The 25,999-nt window shown below is 32.1% G+C and overlaps 2 protein-coding genes across 2 annotated transcripts; both read right to left on the bottom strand.

The window, feature by feature from the left end:
• Positions 1–10,129: 10,129 nt before the first annotated feature.
• LOC141719930 (agamous-like MADS-box protein AGL62) lies at positions 10,130–16,431 on the bottom strand. Its single transcript, XM_074522292.1, has 2 exons — positions 16,364–16,431; positions 10,130–10,808 (listed from the first exon to the last, which is right to left on the bottom strand). The coding sequence occupies exons 1-2, from the start codon at positions 16,429–16,431 to the stop codon at positions 10,130–10,132; spliced, it is 747 nt and encodes a 248-aa protein (XP_074378393.1).
• An 8,152-nt stretch (positions 16,432–24,583) lies between these two features.
• Positions 24,584–25,252, bottom strand: LOC141719929 (agamous-like MADS-box protein AGL62). The gene has a single exon (XM_074522291.1). The coding sequence runs from the start codon at positions 25,250–25,252 to the stop codon at positions 24,584–24,586; it is 669 nt and encodes a 222-aa protein (XP_074378392.1).
• Positions 25,253–25,999: the final 747 nt, after the last annotated feature.

Below are 25,999 nucleotides of genomic sequence, written 5' to 3'. Positions count from 1 at the left end.
AGCTGCTCATCGGGAAAAGACTCATTTATCAATGTCTTCTCCAATGAAGTAGCATTAGGATTTTCTAAACACGAAAGATGATCAACGACTTGATTTTCAGTTCCTTCTATGTCCTTGATCTCTAGTTCAAGTTCTTGAAGCAAAAGAACCCATCTAATCAATCTAGGCTTTGAGTCCTTCTTTGAGACGAGATATCGAATTACAGCGTGATCAGTGAAAACTGTCACCTTAGCCCCAAGTAAATAAGATCGAAATTTCTCAAAACCATAGACAATAGCTAAAAGCTCTTTCTCCGTAGTAGTATAATTCAGTTAGGCACTATTTAGGGTCTTACTAGCATAGTAAACCACATGAAATATGTTGTTCTTCCTCTACCCAAGAACTGCTCCAACTGCATAGTCACTTGCATCGCACATCATCTCTAAAGGTTCATTCCAATCAGGTGCATTTATGACTGATGTCGTGATTAAACTCTTCGTCAATGTCGCGAAAGCTGCGAGGCACTTGTCATCAAACCTGAAAGGGACGTCTTTCTCTAGAAAACTGCACAATGGCTTTGAAATCTTAGAGAAGTCTTTGATGAAACGCCTGTAGAACCTCGCATGACCAAGAAAACTACGAATTCCCTTAACAGAAATAGGTGGAGGAAGATTCTCAATGACCCCACCTTGGCCTTATCCACCTCAAGACCCTTACTAGAAACCTTGTGCCCAAGAATAATGGCATGTTGCATCATAAAGTGACATTTCTCCCAATTGAGAACCAGATTTGTCTCAACACACCACTTGAGAACGTGTCCAAGATTTTGCAAGCACTCATCAAATGAATCGCCAAAGACTGAGAAGTCATCCATGAACACTTCCATATTCTGGCCAATCATGTCATAAAAGATGACCATCATACATCTCTGAAATGTGGCTGGCGGATCACACAGACCAAAAGAAACTCGTCTGAAGGTGAAAGTACCAAATGGACAAGTGAATGTAGTTTTCTCCTGATCTTCTGGAGCAATACAAATTTGATTAAAACCTGAATAACCATCCAGAAGACAACAATACTCATGACTAGCCAACCTATCGAGCATCTGATCAATAAAAGGCAAAGGGAAGTGATCCTTTCTAGTGGCTTTGTTCAACTTTCTATAGTCCATGCAAACTCTCTATCCTGTGACTATTCTAGTAGGAATAAGCTCATTCCGGATCATTCTAAAAAATTTCCACCGCTCCATGTGGAAACATTGTTTAGACAATAAACGGCCCTGACCATTTTGACTTCTACTTTCTAGGAAAAAGACGGAGACGAGAGTTGAACAAAAGAAATTATTTCCCCGACACAAATGATTTAAGCACTAGACCTCGATCGTGCCACCTCTTGACTTTCTCCTTGTACATTTTGTTGTTCTCATAAGCTTGAAGTCGAAACTCGTCGAGTTCATTCAATTGAAGTATCCTCTTCTTTCCAGCCGCATCCAAATCCAGATTCAACTTCTTCAAAGCCCAGTATGCTTTATGCTCGAGAACCACAAGTAAATGACACCCTTTACCATAAACCAACTGGAACGACGACATTCCCAAAGGAGTTTTGTAAGCTGTTCAATAAGCCCATACAGCTTCATAAAGCTTCAAAGACCAATATTTCCTTGATGGACATACAAGTTTTTCCAAAATACGCTTGATCTCTCTGTTAGATACCCCAGCTTGACCATTCGTATGAGGATGATAAGCTGTAGCAATGCGATGATTCACATTATACCTTTTCATCATAGCAGTGAACTTGCGATTGCAAAAATGCGACCCCTCATCACTGGTTATGACTCTTGGAGTTCCAAACCTTGTGAATATCTGCTTATGAAGAAAATTAAGCACCACTTTCGCATCGTTCTTTGACAACATCTTAACTTCAACCCATTTTGACACGTAATCGACCACCAACAAGATATACTGATTGTTACAAGATGAGACAAATGGCCCCATGAAATCAATTCCCCAAACATCGAAGACTTCAACCTCAAGAAGCACATTAAGAGGCATCTCATCCCTTTTAGACATATTACCCACCCGTTGATATCGATCATATTTCAAAACGAATTGATGAGCATCTTTAAATAATGTCGGCCAAAGGAAACGTGCTTGAAGAACACGAGCTGCTGTCTTTTCTCCTCCATAATGTCCTCCATAAGCTGTTAAGTGGAAATCTCGCAAGATCCCCCGTTTCGCTGTAGGGAATACATCTCCTGATGATTTGGTCAGCTCCTTGTCAAAAAATAAATGGCTCATCCCACACATACCACTTTACTTCATGTAGAAACTTCTTCCTTTGAACGTAAGATAAGTTAGGAAGCATGATATTACTCACAAGGTATTTCATAATATCTGCAAATCACGGTTCTTCTTCTTGCACTCCAAATAGCTTCTCGTCGGGAAAAGACTCATTTATCAATGTCTTCTCCAATGAAGTAGCATTAGGATTTTCTAAACGTGAAAGATGATCAACGACTTGATTTTCAGTTCCTTCTATGCCCTTGATCTCTAGTTCAAGTTCTTGAAGCAAAAGAACCCATCTAATCAATCTAGGCTTTGAGTCCTTCTTTGAGACGAGATATCGAATTACAGCGTGATCAGTGAAAACTGTCACCTTAGCCCCAAGTAAATAAGATCGAAATTTCTCAAAACCATAGACAATAGCTAAAAGCTCTTTCTCCGTAGTAGTATAATTCAGTTGGGCACTATTTAGGGTCTTACTAGCATAGTAAACCACATGAAATATGTTGTTCTTCCTCTGCCCAAGAACTGCTCCAACTGCATAGTCACTTGCATCGCACATCATCTCTAAAGGTTCATTCCAATCAGGTGCACTTATGACTGATGTCGTGATTAAACTCTTCGTTAATGTCTCAAAAGCTGCGAGGCACTTGTCATCAAACCTGAAAGGGACGTCTTTCTCTAGAAAACTGCACAATGGCTTCGAAATCTTAGAGAAGTCTTTGATGAAACGCCTGTAGAACCTCGTATGACCAAGAAAACTACGAATTCCCTTAACAGAAATAGGTGGAGAAAGATTCTCAATGACCCCACCTTGGCCTTATCCACCTCAAGACCCTTACTAGAAACCTTGTGCCTAAGAATAATGGCATGTTGCATCATAAAGTGACATTTCTCCCAATTGAGAACCAGATTTGTCTCAACACACCACTTGAGAACGTGTCCAAGATTTTGCAAGCACTCATCAAATGAATCGCCAAAGACTGAGAAGTCATCCATGAACACTTCCACATTCTGGCCAATCATGTCATAAAAGATGACCATCATACATCTCTGAAATGTGGCTGGCGCATCACACAGACCAAAAGAAACTCGTCTGAAGGCGAAAGTACCAAATGGACAAGTGAATGTAGTTTTCTCCTGATCTTCTGGAGCAATACAAATTTGATTAAAACCTGAATAACCATCCAGAAGACAACAATACTCATGACTAGCCAACCTATCGAGCATCTGATCAATAAAAGGCAAAGGGAAGTGATCCTTTCTAGTGGCTTTGTTCAGCTTTCCATAGTCCATGCAAACTCTCTATCCTGTGACTGTTCTAGTAGGAATAAGCTCATTCTTCTCATTCGCTACCACAATATTTCCACCTTTCTTTGGCACACATTGAAACAGGGTTACCCATATACTGTCAAAAATAGGGTAGATGATCCCTGTATCTAGCCACTTAAGAATTTCTTCTTCACTACCTCTTGCATGATCGTATTAAGTCTTCTTTGCTGCTCGACCATAGGCTTGCTACCTTCCTCTAGCAGAATTTTATGCATGCAATAAGAAGGGCTGATTCCCTTGATAACTGCTATAGTCCAGCCAATTGCCAATTTGAACTCTCTCAGAATCTTCAAAAGCTTTTCCTCATCACTACCTGAAAGGTCATCATATGAGGATGATTAGCTGTAGCAATGCGATGATTCACATTATACCTTTTCATCATAGCAGTGAACTTGTGATTGCAAAAATACGACCCCTCATCACTTGTTATGACTCTTAAAGTTCCAAACCTTGTGAATATCTGCTTATGAAGAAAATTAAGCACCACTTTCGCATCGTTCTTTGACAACACCTTAACTTCAACCCATTTCGACACGTAATCAACCGCCAACAAGATATACTGATTGTTACAAGATGAGACAAATAGCCCCATGAAGTCAATTCCCCAAACATCGAAGACTTCAACCTCGAGAAGCACATTAAGAGGCATCTCATCCCTTTTAGACATATTACCCACCCATTGACATCGATCACATTTCAAAACAAACTGATGAGCATCTTTAAATAATGTCGGCCAAAGGAAACCTGCTTGAAGAACACGAGCTGCTGCCTTTTCTCCTCCATAATGTCCTCTATAAGCTGTTAAGTGGCAATCTCGCAAGATCCCCCCGTTTCGATGTAGGGAATACATCTTCTGATGGTTTGGTCAGCTCTTTGTCAAAAAATAAATGGCTCATCCCACACATACCACTTTACTTCATGTAGAAATTTCTTCCTTTGAGCCTAAGATAAGTCAGGAGGCATGATATTACTCACAAGGTAGTTCACAATGTCTGCAAACCACGGTTCTTCTTCTTGCACTCCAAACAACTGCTCGTCGGGAAAAGACTCATTTATCAATGTCTTCTCCAATGAAGTAGCATTAGGATTTTCTAAATGCGAGATATGATTAGCGACTTGATTTTCAGTTCCTTCTCCGTCCTTGATCTCTAGTTCAAGTTCTTGAAGCAAAAGAACCCATCTAATCAATCTAGGCTTCAAGTCCTTCTTTGAGACGAGATATCGAATTACAGCGTGATCAGTGAAAACTGTCACCTTAGTCCTAAGTAAATAAGATCGAAATTTCTCAAAACCATAGACAATAGCCAAAAGCTCTTTCTCCGTAGTAGTATAATTCAGTTGGGCACCATTTAGGGTCTTACTAGCATAGTAGACCTCATGAAATATGTTGTTCTTCCTCTGTCCAAGAATTGCTCCAACTGCATAGTCACTTGCAGCGCACATCATCTCAAAAGGTTTATTCCAATCAAGTGCAGTTATGACTGGTGCCATGATTAAACTCTTCTTCAATTTCTCGAAAGCTGCGAGGCACTCGTCATCAAACCTGAAAGGGACGTCTTTCTCTAAAAACCTGCACAATGGCTTCGAAATCTTAGATAAGTCTTTGATGAAACACTTGTAGAACCTCGCATGACCAAGAAAACTATGAATTCCCTTAATAGAAATAGGTGGAGGAAGATTCTCAATGACCCATATTGGCCTTATCCACCTCAAGACCCTTACTAGAAACCTTGTGCCTAAGAATAATGCCCTGTCGCACCATAAAGTGACATTTGTCCCAATTGAGAACCAGATTGGTCTCAACACACCTCTTGAGAACGTGTCCAAGATTTTGCAAGCACTCATCAAATGAATCGCCAAAGACTGAGAAGTCGGCCATGAACACTTTCACATTCACTTCTTAATGAATCGAATCCTTATAAGTTTAATTGATTATAGTTAAATTTTATTTATATATATTAATAATTTATAAATGTATAAGTTTAGTAGTTAGGATCTGGTTTTTATGGACGAGTGAAAATCCACATCCACTTCTTAATGAATCGAATCCTTATAAGATTGGATGGGAAGACGGGAGCAGAGCTGTTTTTGGAAGAAGGGGAGTTGAATACTACAAGTTTAACTGATCTTATGTCGTTAATTTACTAATCATGCTATTAAACTAAATATTTATGATGATAATTCCTTGGTGCACATCTCGTTGATCAGCTTTAATCTTCCTATATGTACCTATGCAAATAAAGTGACAATATCGTTTTTCAGAGAATAATTTGCATTTACATTATATTCAATAACATTATCATATACCTTTGCCAAGAAACTAGCAATGTTTCTACAACAGGTTGTGCCCAAAGAAGTTAAGAAATACTATAATTCTACTCAAATTTTGATGGCAATCCTCCGCATGTTAAACACTCATTTTCGATTTTACGATGATAAACCGTGCATAGACAAGCTTTGAAAGATAAAAAGAAAGGAGGATTGCTTTTGCTATTATGAAAGAACGTGGAACATAGATTGAATTTTGTCAATCAAGTACCAAACACCAAGTATTATGCGGGAGTGCTAGTGTGAGGACTGGTGAGGAATAACTTTGAGAAAAAAGTGGAAACAACAAGAACCACCCTCCCTCCCTCCCTTTCTACGACCCTATCTAAAATGCATTCGGCTTATTTTTCGGATAAAATTGGAACAAGAATCATATATCTCTTGTTCCTAAAAATGCAATAGCAAATAGTTATATAAAATATGAATAATATTTATTTATTTATATTATTAACAGGTCCGGTTTTAATCAATTTAGTTAGAATATTTTATCGAAATTGAAACATTTAAATTGAACTATTTTTAATTTTTTAATTTCACTTCAAAATCATTTTTATTTGAATGGAGTTTTCATGTTTTAGTACTGGTGTCAATTCATTTTTTATTTTGTTGAACGATGATTTGTACTTAAACCTGATAATTTGTTCATTTTATATTCTTTCACGTCTTCTTGTACTTTCGTGTTTAGTTTAAATGAATACTAAATCCATGACTACTTAAGAATTCGTTCGTGTACATGTACCTGCATGTCGTGTAATTTTGTGTCATATTTTATATAATTTTGACCAAAACATTATTTAAATATTATAATTTCGATTAAATTTTTAGTCTCATCCCATCCAGACAATTTGGCTAACATAGAAAAATGGCAGCATTCCGTTCTCGAGGGACCTTAATTGAGTCCGTAAAAATAAAACCTGTTCAACAAAGTACTTCTCCTGTTACTCAATATATTTGTTTTTAACCTTGAAATAAAACAAAATCACTGCGTTCCAATTTTAGTAAAATAATGAATGATATTCCATTAGTAATGAAAAAGGGTGGAGGGGATCCTTATATGTGTTAATGTTGTTCAGGTCGATTAAAGGGTGCAAAAAATAGTTAGAACTAAATATGAAAAGTATGAAAAAATATCTCGTAATGTATTTAACGATAAAATCGATTATGCTCCTGCAGAAGTGTCTACTTGTTACAAAATCTCATTTGTCAAAGTATGGATTTCATTTTCTTAAAAAAGGTCGCCCTACTCGAAATGAACAAAATATTATATATATTTAGCCGTGTAATTCTAGGAAGCAATGAAGAAGCTTTTGGAAGGTGGTTGGTCCAGGGTTTGCGGACTAGTGTAAGTTCTGTTATGTAAAGTTGTTTATATTATATTATATTATATTATATTATATTATATTATATTATATTATATTATATATTATGTTATTTTATAGTTGGGACTAGTGTACTTCTTTTCAAAGTTATACTAGTGGGTTTGGTATTGAATTGAGAATTATTTTAAAAGAAAGTGAAAAATGTATTTATTGAATTTGGAATTCTTGTTTCTAGAACTGTAATCTTAAAAGATCTTGGATTAGTTAGGGGTCATAGATGTTAAATATCTTCTGCTGACATTTGTTTATTGATTAAACAATTTATCTTGGATTGAGGTTTCATCGTGATGACCAAATCCTCTGACCCCGTATATGGATTTCATGTACTAAAAAAAGGTCGCCCTATTCGAAATGAACAAAATATTATATATATATATATATACATATATATCGTAAACGAGGATATAGTAGAGGTTGCAAACAAGACGGTATACAACTTGGTTTTGGAAGATATGGTACTAAAACTTGTAGAGACGGTCGTCTTTCAGATCGAGCCATTGAAGTAGCGCCTCAAGTTATAATCGAACAACTCCAGCAAATAATTTAAAAAAATATGGAGACATGGGTAAGAGTTCTCGCATATCTTTTTATTACTAGCAGAATGGGAAGCGAAAAGGAAATTCTATGAGTTACGTTACTCGTATGTGCACGTGACACATTTTACTTGAAATATGTGTGGTGAGTTTGTCAAATGCACGACAAGCCCTTGTTCGCTTCCATATTTAGGTTCCTCCAGTTTGAGTCGCAAGCGAAAATCGTCAAAGGTCTCATTCAAATCTAATTTATAAATTAATCAATTGCTTCTTATTTTGTTTTTAACATTTTCACAAAATAATGATTTTTCTTTTTCAATATAATTTTTTTGTTAGGAGTACTTTTATTAATTGAGTTTAAGTCAATAAGTTATAAGTGTTGTCAAATATTTGAATTTGAAATTTTTTCTATTTTGTTTTTATAATAATTATAAATACAATATACATTTATAAATATATTTAAATAATTTTAAAATATTTCTTTAAATAAGTATTTATGTCAATTTATATTTGTTCATGTGGTGTAACAAAGGTAAATTCAAAACCGCCTCTTAATTTATTTATTTAATTACAATTACGTGTTTGTGTACGAAAAAGATAAACCGAAATACGAAAAAAAATTGTGTCGTATATGAAATTGTTGACTGTAAATGTACCGTAATAATATGTATTTATGGCAACATTATTATTGTTTCAAAATGAGACAATAAAAAAGAACAAACAATTATTATTTCAACCAAACAACCCTCTACTACAAAATATTAGGGGTCCAAAATATTATTAAAAAATCCAATCTTATAAATACTAGGGGTCCAAATAATTATAACAAAAGATAACTTTTCTCGTAATAATATGAGATCTTGCATGCATTCATGTGCGTCTGCGAATTCAATTTGAACATATGTCCTGACAAGTCAATTCATAAAAATTTATAATACAAATTTGGGGTTAGGCCGATTTTGGTTACCTACTCAAGCCCAAAACCCCTTGCAGCGTTACTGCATTTCAGAATCAGATAAATTCCTTCATATCCAAAACCCTCTTCGCATATACTGTACATACACACCCATGCTCTATACCTCAGAGCCACTAAAGCTCAGACCTTTTTACCTTAAACCCCCCAATTCGTATATGTTTAGTTAAACCCGACAATTCGTTTGTTTTATATACTTCAAATCAGGAAACTTTTATGTTTAGTTTAAATGAATAGTAAACCAAAACATGACTAGTTAAAAATTCGTTTCATGTTATGTACATTCATATCATAATTTCGTGTCATATTTTGTGTAATTTTAAATGAAACATTTTTTTTAATATTAAAAATTTTAATCTCGTTCATCTGGCTGGCTGTTTGGCTAACATAGAAAAAGGGTAAGATTTTATTCCCGAGGGATCTTAATTGAGTCAGTAAAGATAAAATATGTTTAGAAAAATACTTCTCATGTAACTAAAGACATATGTTTTAAACCGAGAAACAAAATAAGATCATTGCATTTTTAGTAAAATAAAATAGTAAGGATAATCCATTAGTAATGAAAAGGGGTGGGAGAGTTATATGTATATATGTTGATTAGATCGATTAAAGGGTGCGAAAATGGCTAGAATTGAATGCCAAAAGTATAAAAAAATATCGCGTACTGTATTTAATCAGAAAATCGATTATACTTTTGTGGAAGTATCTACTCATTACAAGATCTCGAGTGTTAATGTGTGAATTTTATACAGTACAAAAAAAGTCATGCTATATCCGAAACGAACAAAATATAATATATATAGTAAAGGTAGATATAGTGGGGGTTGGTAGATGTTAATATCCTATTTAAATTTGTAATCTGAGTTTGTCAAATGCACGACAAAACCCCGTTCCCTTCGAGATCCAGTTCCTTGAGTCGTAAGTCAAAGTTCATCTTTCAAATCTAATTTATAGATTAATCAATTGCTTCTTCTTTTTTATTAATATTTCAAAAAAAAGTTGGTAATTTTTCTTTCCCAATATAACTTGTTTTGATATGAAAAACAAGATTATAAGTTACGCGTTCATCCAACTCTCTTTTTTGATAACTTTTCAATAGTAATTGACATTTTAAGCTTAAAGAATATTTAGACATATGCAGCTGACCATTTTCAAAAAACATATCCATTACAACCTCAGAATAAACTTCAGATCAAACTGTTTGTCAAATTTAAGTTACAACTTTAACCAATAGATAGAAAAATGAACTTTCTTTTCCGGCAAAGCCACACAGCATCAATCAAAATGGAGACTCAGAACTGTCTAGCAAGACACAAGCTCAGATTACGCAGCAAAGTTGCTCAGACCAAAATAACCATTACCATATCCGTAACCAGGGACATGAGAAGCAGGATCAATCTGATTAGGCTTAGCTTCAAACTGATTAAAGGCCCTGTGTCCATTAAAACCAAAAGGTGGCAAATTAGAATTTGCATTCTCAATCAAGATGCTATTAGCTTGATTGTTCACATTTTTCTTCAACGCTTCCATGCAGTCCTTCAATTGTTGAAGCTCATCAAATCCCATCTTTTCGACTGGAGATTCCCACCAAAACTGGCTCTGGCTAGCTTGCCTCATGTCATCAAGTGCCTCTCCTCTCTTCCTCTCACCCTCTAGTTCATTGAAAATCTGTGTGAGATGGAAGTTCAGCTCGCAAACAGTCATACTACGATGAGCTTCAACGAGATGGAGAGTGCTTGAGTTTGAAGGTGGAGGATTGCGACTAAAAAACCTATCAATTATACCTTCAACATTAGGATGTCCAAAGGAGAACACTTTTCCAGCTGGAGAAAAGACTATAATGGCAATCTCAACTCCACAAAGTGTACAGAGCTCACTTGCCTTCTTAAAAAGGCCTGATCGACGCTTTGAGAAGGTAACTTGCAGGTGATTCTTACGCTCTATTTTCGCAATCTTGATCTTTTGGCGGCCAATGCTGACTTTTTGGCCATCTCTAAACAAGCTATCAAGAACAGAAACCAAAAGAAAAGCAAATGGAGCAATGTTTATGTATGTTGAAGCTCTGATTTGTAGAGTAAAATCATTTGGTATTTATAAGAGGCTTGGCATTAACACTGAAAGCTGGCAAAAATTATAATCTCCTAATCTGTGTTAAGGGAATCAAACATATTGTTCCTGTGACAATATCAATGATTGGGGAGTTACAAAAATCTTATTTCTTAATGTATGGATATTACTAATATTCATGTTATTGCACATTTTTAAATCAAATTAAGCCAATAAATTTTTTTATTAAATACTTATTGTAGCGAATTTGTTATTCTGCTGGTTGTAGCCACCATTCTCATTTTACTTAATCTAGTGAAAATTACCTTAAAATTCACATGAAAAATTAATTTGACAATATCTACGTATAAGTTATTTAGCAGTGTCCGTTTTGACTAAATTTTTTTCTGTGAATTACGTGTCGAAATTCGCTATTGTAATTTCTTTTTAAATATATTTTTCTTACCGGAAAGCATGATTTGCATAAAATTTTTAAGATATTACGATCCGTAAGACGCCAACGTATCAAATAATGGGCATAATCTATTTTTCATTTAAAATAGAATTATTACCATACAATAATATTGGCTAAAATAGGATGGAAATTTTGGTGCAATTTTAGTAAAACATGATAAAATTTCATTCCATTTCCGTCGAATTGAAGCTTAAGTGCCTTTTTAGAAGATATACAATGCGAACCAGACTAAGTTATCCTTGTGCTGGTGTTCAAATGTGGATTGGATTTGATTAAATTCATATTCATATTCATTTAAATTTATTGGATTGGATTGAGATCGGATCAATTTCAGATTTTTAATAGCGTAATTCATAAACAAATTCATTAGGATCTTCGATTATCGGATCGGACCACTGGATCCATTTAAATTTTTTGAGATGAATAATTTTAATTTAACATGGTTCAATAATAAAAAAAAAACTAAAGCACAAGAAACTATTTTAAGTTAGAGGTGTTGTGAAAAATAATTTTTTTTTGAAAATATGTGAAACTAGTTCAGTTTAAAATAATTATAAAATAAATACATAAAGTAAAACATTGTAATTTCAAAATATATGAATTAATTACATATGTCATTTCAAAATTAAAATAAAAAAAATGTTGTGAACTGTGAATAACTAAAATATTATGTATAAAAATAATTTGTGACATACATGATTCACCTCATTTGAATATGATAACATGTGGTGTGTACAAGAAATTTTAATATGATGAAATATAGTTAATGTGAAAATACAATAAAATAACTTATAAAATTAGAATACCAATACGTATAAATTAATTTTATTAATTGATTATAGTTAAATTTTATTATATATATAAATAATTTATAAATGTATAAGTTTAGTAGTTCGGATATGGTTTTTATCGACGAGTGAAAATCCATATCCACTTCTTAATGAATCGAATCCTTGTAAGATTGGAGGGGAATAGAGCTGCAAATGAACAGAGCCGTTCGTGAACAAAAATCGGGATCAGTTCGCTTAAGTGAACTTGGCTAGACTCATTTTCTTAAACGAGCCGATCGCGAACAAAAAAATAAGCTCATATAATTAACGAGCCAAGCCGAGTTTTTTAATATTCGGCTGGGACTCGGCTCGTTTATCTCGGACTCGGTAACTCGGCTCAGATAAATTTTTTAAATATAACATATACTCCCTCCGTCCTTTTCAATTGTTTACATTTTTAGAGAGTGTCCGACACGCATTTTAAAGTGCATATAAAGTATAGTTCTGTAATTTTTTTTACACTTTTATTTTCTGAATAAAAATTAAAACATTCAACTTTTATTAAAAAAAAAAATTGTAAAAATAAGTTACATAACTATACTTTTTATGCACCTTAAAATGCGTGCCGGACACTTCCCCAGAAATGTAAACAATTGGAAGGGACTGAGGGAGTAATAAATATTTACTAATCACTTTTATAAAGATTTTAAATTTTTTTAATTAAAATTTAATACTAATTTTAAAGTATAATAATTATTTAATAAAAATTTAATATATATTTTAACAATAAATAATTTAATTAATTTCAGACATAACACTAGAGCTTGATTACTTTAACAAACAATTTCTAATTAAACTTAACACTAAATATCACCTCACACTTTTATTAGAGGTGTCTATGATAAAATCGACCAAAATTACAATTTCAAATAAATTAAAATAGTGAGTTCTTAAAATAAATTATAATATTTTTAAGAAAAACATAAGATAATTTTTAATAATTTTATTTCTCAACCACTTAAATGGGCTTACTTCCTTTATTTTATTTTATATCTCGTTTCTAATCTAAAACAATTTAACTGAAATATAAAAAATTACTAAATCTTTGACAATCGACATCGACAATTTAAAAGTATTGTATAATTTCTAAAGTTATGAATGTCTCATTAATTTAAAATAAAAATGATTTTGTTCTTAAAACTCGACTAGTGAAAAAAATTGATTAGTGTAGAGTGTAAGTGTGAGTATATAATTGTAAGATGAAATTAGTATTTGATCTCCATAAAACTTATAAAGTTATAAATTATACCTTAAGCTTGGTTGATTAAAAAATATATGCGAACTATTAGTGAACAACTCGACTCGGCTCGAGTTTGGCTCGGCTCGGTTATTCGTGAGCAAACTTGTGTCCGGCTCGGCTCCTTTATAAACGAGCCGATCATAAATATTTTTTTTCGGCTGGGTTTTTAAACTCAGCTCGGCTTGGTTCATTTTAAAAAAAATTATGCTCGGCTCGACTCGGACAGAACTCGGCTCGGTTCTGTTCGTTTGCAGCTCTAGATGGGAAGGTGGGAGCAGACCTGTTTTTGGAAGAACGGGAGTTGATTACTACTAGTTTGTAACACCCCTTCTTTAAAATTAGAAGGAGGTATTACCTATCATAAACCTGCAAACAGAGCACTAATATATTTCTAAACAATAAATAAACAGTATAAAATCTCCAAAAATAATATTAAATCTACAAACTGTCTAAACCAAAAATATGAATGTTGAAATCTCTAAATAAATAATTAAGTCCGATATTGATAAAGTCAAAAATTCTAATCAATAAATGGGGTTGCTCTCCATAGCACAGTCCAAGATTTCCCCTATGCACCTACCGGAAAAAAATACGGCATGAGCCAAACGTCCAGTACAGATTTGGAATACAATTTATAAAACAGAAAATCAGAAATAAATATTTCACAGCTTATAATAAAACAATAATTTTGGGTTATGATATTTCATACCGAAATCAGAACGGATACAAATACACACATCATAGGGTACGTAATATGTACAACAGAATGGATAACGTGTACGACATATACAACGTCACCATAAATCAAATTACAAATCAAATTCTGGGTGCAGCCACGTATCCTGAACAAATATCAAAATGGCCAAACGCTCCTCCCAAGAGCTAACAGAAGGATATGCCATGACCAATCACAGTGTCACGGAAGTGTCATGTCACTGGTACCGCAATGACATGGCTGTAGTACTCCTGTTAACTCGGTATACCCTAAATCACACTAAGGGTTCAAAATGAAAATATTCTCGCAAAATTTAAAAATCACATGAGAAAAATGATACAAATTTCCAAAGCAGGTGAGTGTCATAAATAATTTTTGAAAACCGCATACACAGATATCTAAATTTTCAAAATCAAATTTTAAAATAATTTTCGGAAATTAAAACGGTCAAAGCAAATATTAACGGAATGAACAGAAAGTAGAACATAATGAATCAAATAAATATAATGGACAAGAGGAGTAACGGTGAATAAAAAAGGGACATAATCCGTACCTCGAATATCGCAACTAAAGTAATATCAAAATCTACAAATGATGTGCTAAATCCCCGACCCGTGATCTAATTACAAAATTAAAATTTATAATTAATGTTTGTTGCTTCTTAATTTATTCAAAAATGATTTTTTTATCAATACACAACTATTCGGCTCCGAATCAGTACATTACATGTCCTCGAATTTAACACTAAGAGACCAAATGTCATGTCATTATTACATTTATAATTATACAATTTGTTTAAACGAATGCTCCTAACTACCACACTGCTTACTAATTTAATAATACATATACTTAAAATAGTTAGATTCCAAATTAACTACCATTGTTCACCTTTATTAAATAATTAATTATAAATTATGACACTAGTATAATTGGACTCACTAGTATAATTGGACTAAGTACATGTACACCAATTAAATTGTTTTAATCGTAAGTGGCATACATAAAATCAATTTAAATTATAACGAATAAATAAGTATATTGAAGTAGTGAAAAACCCTCACAAAATTTTAATTTTATATAAATAATTTAAATAACTTGAATCATCCAGTTGCCACACTATCATAGTCTAATCAACCGCAATTAAATAAAAGCTCACATATGCATAATCTAACTTAATAATTTTAAAGTAACATGAAAATTGGAATTGAAGCAGCAGATCTTGTGGATTAAACATATGTATAAATAAATAATATAATTCGCACTTGACACTAATGACGTGATTTGACAACAAAGAAACAAGGATGGCCATACACTTTATTACTAAATTTGTGTGTTGTGTGTGCTCTGTCAACAATTGACAAGGTCACATGCGAAGTGATTAGCTATATGACTAATTATAATAACAGGCAATAAAGAGTTACCTTATTCAATGAAAACAAACAAAAAAAACAACTACAAGGCTCGATGACTCTGTTTTCCTCTAAGTCTTTATCCGCCTGCTCTTCTAAGATTTTTCTTCTCTTTTCCTTTGCTTGCGTAAATTAAGAATGCCCATGTGTTGATATATATATATATATATATATATATATATATATATATATATATTACACAAGATATCCTCTAACTATTAGAATTAGAATTATAACAACTAATTACTATTACTTTTATTTCTATGCTATTTAACAAATGAATTAAAATCACTTATTTTAATTTTAATTCAAATCTTATTATTATTAAATTCTCGTATATTACATATATACCCCCCTTAAATACGATTCCGTCCCCGGAATTAAACAAAACTAAAAACTCGTACCTGAATCGAATAAATACGGATATTTCTCACAAATAGATTCTTCTAATTCCCAAGTAGACTCTCTCTCCGGATTATTTTTCCACAAAATTTTTACAAACGGAATGGCGTTCTTCCTCAAAATTCGCTCCTCTCAAGCTTCTTCCTCACAAAAAAGATCTTCTCTAATCTTATTCAATGGATACTAAACTACGTGTAATGGATGATATTTATAGCCCCTCAAAACAGACACATGAAACACATTATGTACATGAGATAGTTGTGGCGACAACGCAACTCTCTACGATACCAAAACCTCAAAAGGTCCAACATATCTCGGACTAAGCTTTTCCCTCATACCAAAACGCTTGGAATACAACGGCAATCCCAACTCCACAAAGTGTACGGAGCTCACTCGCCTTCTTAAAAAGGCCAGATCGACGTTTGGAGAAGGTAACTTACAGGTGATTCTTACGCTCTATTTTCGCAATCTTGATCTTTTGGTGACCAATGCTGGGCTTTTTTGCCATCTCTAAACAAGCTATCAAGAACGGAAAACCAAAAGAAAAGCCAATGGAGCAATGTTTATGCATGTTGAAGCTCTGATTTGTAGTGTAAAATCATATGCTATTTATAAGAGGCTTGGCATTTACACTGAAAGCTGGCAACAATTATAACCTCCTAATCTGTTTTAAGGAAATTAAACATATTGTACCTGTGACAATATCAATGATTCGGGAGTTACAAAAATCTTATTTCTTAATGTATGGATATTAGTAATATTAATGCTATTGCACATTTTTAATTCAAACTAAGCCAATAAATTTTATTATTAAATACTTATTCTAGCGAATTTGTTATTCTGCCGGTTGTCACCACCACTCTCATTTTACTTAATCTAGTGAAAATTTCCTTAAAATTCACATGAAAAAATAATTCGACAATATCTACGTATAAGCTAATTATTTAGCAGTGTCCGTTTTGACTAAATTTTTTGCTGTGACTTACGTGTCAAAATTCGGTATTATAATTTCCTTTTAAATATATTTTTCTTACCGGAAAACATGATTTGCATAAGATTTTTAAGATATTACGATCCGTAAGACGTCAATATATCAAATAATGGGAATAATCTATTTTTCATTTAATAATATGGCCTAAAAGGATTTTTTGTTGGAGGAAGGTTCAATTGCCGAAAAATATGCTAACACCTCTTATAGGAAGATATAATCATGAATACAGAAGTTTTTGGGGATAGAATTATTACCATACAATAATATTGGCTAAAATATGATGGAAATTTTGGTGCAATTTTAGTAAAACATGATAAAATTTCATTCCATTTCTGTTGAGTTGAAGCGTAAGTGCCTTTTAGGAGATATACAATGTGAATCGGAGTAAGTTATCCTTGTGCTGATGTTCAAATTTGGATCGGATTTAATTAAATTCATATTTATTTAAATTTGTTGGATTGGATTGAGATCAGATCAATTTCAGATTTTTAATAACATAATTTATATCCAAATTCATTAGGATCTCCGATTATCGGATAGGACCTCCGAATCCATTTAAATTTTTGAGATGAATAATTTTAATTTAACATGGTTCAATAATAAAAAACTTAAGCACACAAAACTATTTTAAGTCAGAGATGTTGTGAAAAAAAAAATTTGAAAATATGTGAAAATAGTTCAGTTTAAAATAATTATAAAATAAATACATAAAAGTAAAACATTGTAATTTAAGAAATATATGAATTAATTATATAAGTCATTTTTAAAAATTAAAATAAAAAATGTTGTGAATTGTGAATAAATAAAATATTATGTATGAAAATAATTTCTGACACACATGATTCACTCATTATAATATGATAAAATGTGGTGTGTAGAAGAAATTTTAATATGATGAAATAATAGTTACTTTGAAAATAAAATAAAATAACTTGTAAAATTAGAATATTAATACATATAAATTAATTTTATTAATTGATTATATTTAAATTTTATTTATATATATTAATAATTTATAAATGTATAAGTTTAGTAGTTAGGATCTGGTTTTTATGGACGAGTGAAAATGCACATCCACTTCTTAATGAATCGAATCCTTATAAGATTGGATGGGAATATGGGAGCAGAGCTGTTTTTAGAAGAATCTTATGTCGTTATTTTACTAATCACGCTATTAGACTGAATATTTATGATGATAATTCCTTGGTGCACATCTCGTTGATCAGCTTAAATCTTCCTTTGTGTACCTATGCAAATAAAGTGACATTACCATTTTTCAGAGAACAAGTTGCATTTGCATTCTATTCAATAACATTATCATATACCTTAGCCAAGAAACTAGCAATGTTTCTACAATAGGTTGTGCCCAAAGAAGTTAAGAAATACTATGATTCTACTCAAATTTTGATGGCAATCCTCAGCATGTTAAACACTCATTTTCGATTTTACGATGATAAAACCATGAATAGACAAGCTTTGAAAGATAAAAAGAAAGGAGGATTGCTTTTACTGTTATGAAAGAACGCGGAACATAGATTGAACTTATGTCAATCAAGAACCAAGTACCAGTATTGTGCGGGAGTTCTAGTGTGAGGACTGGTGAGGAATAACTTTGAGAGAAAGTGGAAACAACAAGAACCTCACTCCCTCCCTCCCTCCCTCTCTATGACCCTATCTAAAATGCAGTCGCTTATTTTTCGGATAAAATTGGAACAAGAATCATATATCTCCTATTCCTAAAAATGCAATAGCAAATAGTTATATAAAATATGAATAATATTATTTACTTATATTATTAACAGGTCCGATTTTAATCAATTTAGGTGGAATATTTTATCGAAATTGAAACAATTAAATTGAAATATTTTTAATTTTTTAATTTCAGTTCAAAATCATTTTATTTGAATGGAGTTTTCATGTTTTAGTACTAGTGTCAATTCATTTTTTATTTTGTTGAACGATGATTTTTACTTAAACCTGATAATTTGTTCATTTTATATTCTTTCACGTCTTCTTGTACTTTCGTGTTTAGTTTAAATGAATACTAAATCCATCACGAGTTAAGAATTCGTTTGTGTACATGTACCTGCATGTCGTGTAATTTTGTGTCATATTTTATGTAATTTTGACCAAAACATTGTTTAAATATTATAATTTTGATTAAATTTTTAGTCTCATCCCATCCAGACTATTTGGCTAACATAGAAAAAGGGCAGCATTCCGTTCCCGAGGGACCTTAATTGAGTCCGTAAAAATAAAACCTGTTCAACAAAGTACTTCTCGTGTTACTCAATATATTTATTTTTAACCTTGAAATAAAACAAAATCACTGCGTTCCAATTTTAGTAAAATAATGAATGATATTCCATTAGTAATGAAAAAGGGTGGAGGGGATCCTTATATGTGTAAATGTTGTTCAGGTTGATTAAAGGGTGCAAAAAATAGTTAGAACTAAATATGAAAAGTATTAAAAAATATCTCGTAATGTGTTTAACCATAAAATCGATTATGCTCCTGCTGAAGTGTCTACTTGTTATAAAATCTCATTTGTCAAAGTATGGATTTCATTTTCTTAAAAAAGGTCGCCCTACTCGAAACGAACAAAATATTATATATATTTAGCCGTGTAATTCGAGGAAGCAATGAAGAAGCTTTGGAAGGTGGTTGGTCCAGGGTTTGCGGACTAGTGTAAGTTCTGTTATGTAAAGTTGTTTATATTATATTATATTATATTATATTATATTATATATATTATATTATATTATATTATATTATATTATATTATATTATATTATATTATATTATATTATATTATATTATATTATATATTATGTTATTTTATAGTTGGGACTAGTGTACTTCTTTCAAAGTTATACTAGTGGGTTTGGTATTGAATTGAGAATTATTTTAAAAGAAAGTGAAAAATGTATTTATTGAATTTGGAATTCTTGTTTCTAGAACTGTAATCTTAAAAGATCTTGGATTAGTTTGGGGTCATAGATGTTAAATATCTTCTGCTGACATTGTTTATTGATTAAATAATTTATCTTGGATTGAGGTTTCATCGTGATGACCAAATCCTCTGACCCCGTATATGGATTTCATGTACTAAAAAAGGTCGCCCTATTCGAAATGAACAAAATATTATATACATATATATACATATACATATATATCGTAAACGAGGATATAGTAGAGGTTGCAAACAAGACGGTATACAACTTAGTTTTGGAAGATATGGTACTAAAACTTGTAGAGACGGTCGTCTTTCAGATCAAGCCATTGAAGTAGCGCCTCAAGTTATAATCGAACAACTCCAGCAAATAATTTAAAAAAATATGGAGACATGGGTAAGAGTTTTCGCACATCTTTTTATTACTAGCAGAATGGGAAGCCAAAAGGAAATTCTATAAGTTACATTACTCGTATGTGCACGTGACACATTTTACTTGAAATATGTGTGGTGAGTTTGTCAAATGCACGACAAGCCCTCGTTCGCTTCCATATTTAGGTTCCTCCAGTTGAGTCGCAAGCGAAAATCGTCAAAGGTCTCATTCAAATCTAATTTATAAATTAATCAATAGCTTCTTCTTTTGTTTTTAACATTTTCACAAAATAATGATTTTTCTTTTCAATATATTTTTTTTGTTAGGAGTACTTTTATTAATTGAGTTTAAGTCAATAAGTTATAAGTGTTGTCAAATTTTTGAATTTGAATTTTTTTCTATTTTTTTATAAAAATTATAAATACAATATACATTTATAAAATATATTTAAATAATTTTAAAATATTTCTTTAAATATGTATATATGTCAATTTATATCTGTTCATGTCGTGTAACAAAGGTAAATTCAAAACCGCCTCTTAATTTATTTATTTAATTACAATTACGTGTTTGTGTACGAAAAAGATAAACCGAAATATGAAAAAATTATGTCGTATATGAAATTGTTGACTGTAATTGTACCGTAATAATATGTATTTATGGAAAAATTATTATTTGTTTCAAAATGAGATAATAAAAAAGAACAAACAATTATTATTTCAACCAAACAACCCTATACTACAAAATATTAGAGGTCCAAAATATTATTAAAAAATCCAATCTTATAAATACTAGGGGTCCAAATAATTATGACAAAGATAACTTTTCTCGTAATAATATGAGATCTTGCATCTATTCATGTGCGTCTGCGAATTCAATTTGAACATATATCCTGACAAGTCAATTCATAAAAATTTATAATACAAATTTGGGGTTAGGTCGATTTTGGTTACCTACTCAAGCCCTAAACCCCTTGCAGCGTTACTCAATTTCATAATCAGATAAATTCCTTCATATCTAAAACCCCTCTTCGCATATACTGTAATTGATAAGGATTAGAATTTGATAATTAATAAAAGTTGGAATTGGTTATGGGAATCGTGGGAATAATGGGTTTGATTTGGAGAGGGAATTATGGGATGTGGAAGAGTAAAAATCAGTTTGGAATTGATTTTTGATTAAAATCCTGATTTTCTCTTAAAACTGCTGTTTTATTTTTTTTCGAACAGGGACCCGGCGCGGGTGCCTGCTAGGACGGCGCGGGCGCGCTCACTTCTAGAAAATCGGCACGAGCGTGGCCGCGCGCTGGATCAGCGAGGCCGCACTTGGTCACTGGAAACGAACAAAATATTATATATATTTAGCCGTGTAATTCGAGGAAGCAATGAAGAAGCTTTTGGAAGGTGGTTGGTCCAGGGTTTGCGGACTAGTGTAAGTTCTGTTATGTAAAGTTGTTTATATTATATTATATTATATTATATTATATTATATTATATATTATGTTATTTTATAGTTGGGACTAGTGTACTTCTTTTCAAAGTTATACTAGTGGGTTTGGTATTGAATTGAGAATTATTTTAAAAGAAAGTGAAAAATGTATTTATTGAATTTGGAATTCTTGTTTCTAGAACTATAATCTTAAAAGATCTTGGATTAGTTTGGGGTCATAGATGTTAAATATCTTCTGCTGACATTTGTTTATTGATTAAACAATTTATCTTGGATTGAGGTTTCATCGTGATGACCAAATCCTCTGACCCCGTATATGGATTTCATGTACTAAAAAAAGGTCGCCCTATTCGAAATGAACAAAATATTATATATATATATACATATACATATATATCGTAAACGAGGATATAGTAGAGGTTGCAAACAAGACGGTATACAACTTGGTTTTGGAAGATATGGTACTAAAACTTGTAGAGACGGTCGTCTTTCAGATCGAGCCATTGAAGTAGCGCCTCAAGTTATAATCGAACAACTCCAGCAAATAATTTAAAAAAATATGGAGACATGGGTAAGAGTTCTCGCATATCTTTTTATTACTAGCAGAATGGGAAGCGAAAAGGAAATTCTATGAGTTACGTTACTCGTATGTGCACGTGACACATTTTACTTGAAATATGTGTGGTGAGTTTGTCAGATGCACGACAAGCCCTCGTTCGCTTCCATATTTAGGTTCCTCCAGTTTGAGTCGCAAGCGAAAATCGTCAAAGGTCTCATTCAAATCTAATTTATAAATTAATCAATTGCTTCTTATTTTGTTTTTAACATTTTCACAAAATAATGATTTTTCTTTTTCAATATAATTTTTTTGTTAGGAGTACTTTTATTAATTGAGTTTAAGTCAATAAGTTATAAGTGTTGTCAAATATTTGAATTTGAAATTTTTTCTATTTTGTTTTTATAATAATTATAAATACAATATACATTTATAAAATATATTTAAATAATTTTAAAATATTTCTTTAAATAAGTATTTATGTCAATTTATATTTGTTCATGTGGTGTAACAAAGGTAAATTCAAAACCGCCTCTTAATTTATTTATTTAATTACAGTTACGTGTTTGTGTACGAAAAAGATAAACCGAAATACGAAAAAAATTGTGTCGTATATGAAATTGTTGACTGTAATTGTACCGTAATAATATGTATTTATGGCAACATTATTATTTGTTTCAAAATCAGACAATAAAAAAGAACAAACAATTATTATTTCAACCAAACAACCCTCTACTACAAAATATTAGGGGTCCAAAATATTATTAAAAAATCCAATCTTATAAATACTAGGGGTCCAAATAATTATAACAAAAGATAACTTTTCTCGTAATAATATGAGATCTTGCATGCATTCATGTGCGTCTGCGAATTCAATTTGAACATATGTCCTGACAAGTCAATTCATAAAAATTTATAATACAAATTTGGGGTTAGGTCGATTTTGGTTACCTACTCAAGCCCAAAACCCCTTGCAGCGTTACTGCATTTCAGAATCAGATAAATTCCTTCATATCCAAAACCCCTCTTCACATATACTGTACATACACACCCATGCTCTATACCTCAGAGCCACTAAAGCTCAGACCTTTTTACCTTAAACCCCCCAATTCGTATATGTTTAGTTAAACCCGACAATTCGTTTGTTTTATATACTTCAAATCAGGAAACTTTTATGTTTAGTTTAAATGAATAGTAAACCAAAACATGACTAGTTAAAAATTCGTTTCATGTTATGTACATTCATATCATAATTTCGTGTCATATTTTGTGTAATTTTAAATGAAACATTTTTTTTAATATTAAAAATTTTAATCTCGTTCCATCTGGCTGGCTGTTTAGCTAACATAGAAAAAGGGTAAGATTTTATTCCCGAGGGATCTTAATTGAGTCAGTAAAGATAAAATATGTTTAGAAAAATACTTCTCATGTAACTAAAGACATATGTTTTAAACCGAGAAACAAAATAAGATCATTGCATTTTTAGTAAAATAAAATAGTAAGGATAATCCATTAGTAATGAAAAGGGGTGGGAGAGTTATATGTATATATGTTGATTAGATCGATTAAAGGGTGCGAAAATGGCTAGAATTGAATGCCAAAAGTATAGAAAAATATCGCGTACTGTATTTAATCAGAAAATTGATTATACTTTTGTGGAAGTATCTACTCATTACAAGATCTCGAGTGTTAATGTGTGAATTTTATACAGTACAAAAAAAGTCATGCTATATCCGAAACGAATAAAATATAATATATATAGTAAAGGTAGATATAGTGGGGGTTGGTAGATGTTAATATCCTATTTAAATTTGTAATCTGAGTTTGTCAAATGCACACAAAACCCCGTTCGCTTCGAGATCCAGTTCCTTGAGTCGCAAGTCAAAGTTCATCTTTCAAATCTAATTTATAGATTAATCAATTGCTTCTTCTTTTTTATTAATATTTCAAAAAAAAAGTTGGTAATTTTTCTTTCCCAATATAACTTGTTTGGATATGAAAAACAAGATTATAAGTTACGCGTTCATCCAACTCTCAGTGCTTATGTTAGTTGATGATGGCTATTTGAAACGAATGATGCCCACAGGGCTCTCTTTTTTGATAACTTTTCAATAGTAATTGACATTTTAAGCTTAAAGAATATTTAGACATGCAGCTGACCATTTTCAAAAAACAATATCCATTAAAACCTCAGAATAAACTTCAGATCAAACTGTTTGTCAAATTTAAGTTACAACTTTAACCAATAGATAGAAAAATGAACTTTCTTTTCCGACAAAGCCACACAGCATCAATCAAAATGGAGACTCAGAACTGTCTAGCAAGACACAAGCTCAGATTACGCAGCAAAGTTGCTCAGACCAAAATAACCATTACCATATCCGTAACCAGGGACATGAGAAGCAGGATCAATCTGATTAGGCTTAGCTTCAAACTGATTAAAGGCCCTGTGTCCATTAAAACCAGAAGGTGGAAAATTAGAATTTGCATTCTCAATCAAGATGCTATTAGCTTGATTGTTCACATTTTTCTTCAACGCTTCCATGCAGTCCTTCAATTGTTGAAGCTCATCAAATCCCATCTTTTCGACTGGAGATTCCCACCAAAACTGGCTCTGGCTAGCTTGCCTCATGTCATCAAGTGCCTCTCCTCTCTTCCTCTCACCCTCTAGTTCATTGAAAATCTGTGTGAGATGGAAGTTCAGCTCGCAAACAGTCATACTACGATGAGCTTCAACGAGATGGAGAGTGCTTGAGTTTAAAGGTGGAGGATTGCGATCAAAAAACCTATCAATTATACCTTCAACATTAGGATGTCCAAAGGAGAACACTTTTCCAGCTGGAGAAAAGACTATAATGGCAATCTCAACTCCACAAAGTGTACAGAGCTCACTTGCCTTCTTAAAGAGGCCTGATCGACGCTTTGAGAAGGTAACTTGCAGGTGATTCTTACGCTCTATTTTCGCAATCTTGATCTTTTGGCGGCCAATGCTGAACTTTTTGGCCATCTCTAAACAAGCTATCAAGAACAGAAACCAAAAGAAAAGCAAATGGAGCAATGTTTATGTATGTTGAAGCTCTGATTTGTAGAGTAAAATCATTTGGTATTTATAAGAGGCTTGGCATTAACACTGAAAGCTGGCAAAAATTATAATCTCCTAATCTGTGTTAAGGGAATCAAACATATTGTTCCTGTGACAATATCAATGATTGGGGAGTTACAAAAATCTTATTTCTTAATGTATGGATATTACTAATATTCATGTTATTGCACATTTTTAAATCAAATTAAGCCAATAAATTTTGTTATTAAATACTTATTGTAGCGAATTTGTTATTCTGCTGGTTGTTGCCACCATTCTCATTTTACTTAATCTAGTGAAAATTACCTTAAAATTCACATGAAAAATTAATTTGACAATATCTACGTATAAGTTATTTAGCAGTGTCCGTTTTGACTAAATTTTTTTCTGTGAATTACGTGTCGAAATTCGCTATTGTAATTTCTTTTTAAATATATTTTTCTTACCGGAAAGCATGATTTGCATAAAATTTTTAAGATATTACGATCCGTAAGACGTCAACGTATCAAATAATGGGCATAATCTATTTTTCATTTAAAATAGAATTATTACCATACAATAATATTGGCTAAAATAGGATGGAAATTTTGGTGCAATTTTAGTAAAACATGATAAAATTTCATTCCATTTCCGTCGAATTGAAGCTTAAGTGCCTTTTTAGGAGATATACAA

The sequence above is a fragment of the Apium graveolens genome, chromosome 4 (assembly GCF_009905375.1).
Source record: "Apium graveolens cultivar Ventura chromosome 4, ASM990537v1, whole genome shotgun sequence".
Classification (NCBI taxonomy): domain Eukaryota; kingdom Viridiplantae; phylum Streptophyta; class Magnoliopsida; order Apiales; family Apiaceae; genus Apium; species Apium graveolens.
This window is presented reverse-complemented; position numbering and strand designations above follow the sequence as displayed.